Genomic DNA, 2,120 nt, shown 5'->3' with positions numbered 1-2,120 from the left:
ATTACAAGTATTATATGAACAGAAATATTGGAAAGGGTAATTAATATTAAAATAGCATAGGTACATTGTATGGATAAAATGATACTGGTGATATATGGATTTTAATTTTTTTCAATACTTCATCAAATTCTTCAGCATTTGTCACCTTGAAAACCAGAACATCTATTATTCAAACATATTGTACAATAGGTATATTAAAAATTAAAACTCACATTTATTGAATACCAACCAGTTATACTTTCTGTCACAGTGCATGATGAGTTTTTAAAGTTGTTATAACCACCACGGCTACGATTCCTTTCAAGAAAAAATATAAAATTTAATTTTAATAACCATGCGTATTTTTTATTTTATATGCTTAAAATGTTAATACTTTTGATGAATATTATTTCTAGATTGATTTTGAACTAAGCCAGTTTTATTATCCAAGTTTTTCCAAATAGTTATATCTCCACGGTTGTATGGTTTAAATGAATCATTTTGATTATAAGTTTGACGATATGGGTAGCATTCACCTCTTTGAATAACGTTAGGCTTTGTAGTACAATCATTTATATGTTCATTATCTAAAAATTAGTGTCATAAATTGCTTAAATAGTTATATTTATACTTTTCCTCGTATTTGGCACAGACTAAACATAGGTATATACAATAAAATACATCTTATTTGTATTTAGTAATAAATACAAATAATACAACTAATTTGTGTTATTATTACTATTATAAATCTCCGTTATTTTCTTAATGAATGATGAATCCAATTATATCTATATCATTGGTGGTTCTCAAACTTTTTTGGACGGTGACCGAATTTTTTCCCCGAAAATCTATCGCGACCCACATGGTTTATTTACAAGATTAAAAATTAATTCTAAAAACAAAATTTGAGTAGGTAGGTACTATTATTATAACTTATTACTTTATTAATTTATAAATTATAATGAATATAATATTGCTAGGTATATTATAAATTATAATGAATAAATTTCCTAGAATCTATATATGTAATTCAAAAAACTTCTCGCGACCCACCAATAATTGACTCACGACTCACAGTTTGAGAAACGCTGATCTATATAGTACCTATCTACTTCAGTATCTACTATAGTTACACTTAGTAATGTTATACAGAACTAACAATGAAACATATGGTTCACAACATACAAACACAATATTATCGACAATTAATAAAATATTATACGTTTTGAAGGTTTTTTTTTAATAAATACTAAATCATATTTATCTTCCTATAATTTATAGGCCTAATAATACCTAATTTTATACAATGGACTATATACAATGAAACTTCCATATTACAATCTAATGGAGCATAAAAAAGATTTGTACTATAGAGAATTTCGTTAAATATACCTAATTGAATAAATTTGGTTCTGATTTGGTTTGGATCTCAAAAATATTTCATGAAAACAGAAGTTTCACTATATTTCTGTATAATCTGTGATTCCCAAAAACACATAGTCACAAATGCAGATAACATACTCAAGGTTTTTAGCAGCATAGGATATTTCGAGGGATATTTTGTCAGTTTTATCAACTTATGCGTACTAGCCACTAGGTTGTTATTTTTACCAAGATTAACAAGCTTTAATTACATATAAAATAATGTTCTATAGTAAAATTTAGTTTGATCAGAAGTGCAACTATGGGGGGAGAGGGTATAGGGCGATTTAGCCCCCCAAAAATATTCCTTATTGATATAGATAGCTAATATAAGACACCTATGGGTTATTTTCAATAGTTTTGTTAGGTAGGCAGTAGTCTGTACCCCCCCCCCAGAATTTTAATCCTAAAAAATTGAATTTATGGCTATGAGTTGGATACATGGATATCAATGAGAACTACTTATATTATTATACTATTATAGTGTATTATTGTTCACTGTTCAGTTTTTATTCAAGTTCATTGTTTATCCACTTTATTTGTAGTATTCAAAGCTCCTCAATTTGGTACAAAATAGTGCTATATTATAATTATTATAATATGCTATAGGAATGAACGCAAATAGCGTTTGAGATTTGTATAAAAATATACATATTAGAAATGTAGGAATATAGCTCGGAATATAGCAAGAATTAGATATTTACATGCATGTCTATTGA

The 2,120-nt window shown here is 26.9% G+C and overlaps 1 protein-coding gene across 2 annotated transcripts in view; it reads right to left on the bottom strand.

Moving 5' to 3' along the window:
- Positions 1-16: 16 nt before the first annotated feature.
- The window catches only part of LOC100570386, a 9,986-nt gene continuing 7,882 nt past the window's right edge, over positions 17-2,120 (bottom strand). The window contains exons 2-4 of one of the 2 annotated variants that reach the window (XM_016800502.2): positions 374-566; positions 230-297; positions 17-162 (exon numbers count right to left, since the gene is read on the bottom strand). In XM_016800502.2, the coding sequence (XP_016655991.1) occupies positions 47-162; positions 230-297; positions 374-566 (377 nt within the window). In that variant the 3' untranslated portion in view covers positions 17-46. Of the gene's footprint in view, positions 163-212; positions 298-373; positions 567-2,120 lie in introns of both variants that reach the window. The other variant, XM_003241162.4, reaches the window with a different exon arrangement.

This window comes from Acyrthosiphon pisum, chromosome A3 (genome assembly GCF_005508785.2).
Source record: "Acyrthosiphon pisum isolate AL4f chromosome A3, pea_aphid_22Mar2018_4r6ur, whole genome shotgun sequence".
Taxonomy (NCBI): Eukaryota; Metazoa; Arthropoda; class Insecta; order Hemiptera; family Aphididae; genus Acyrthosiphon; species Acyrthosiphon pisum.
Note: the sequence above shows the minus strand (reverse complement) of the source record. Positions and strands in the feature narration are given on the sequence as shown.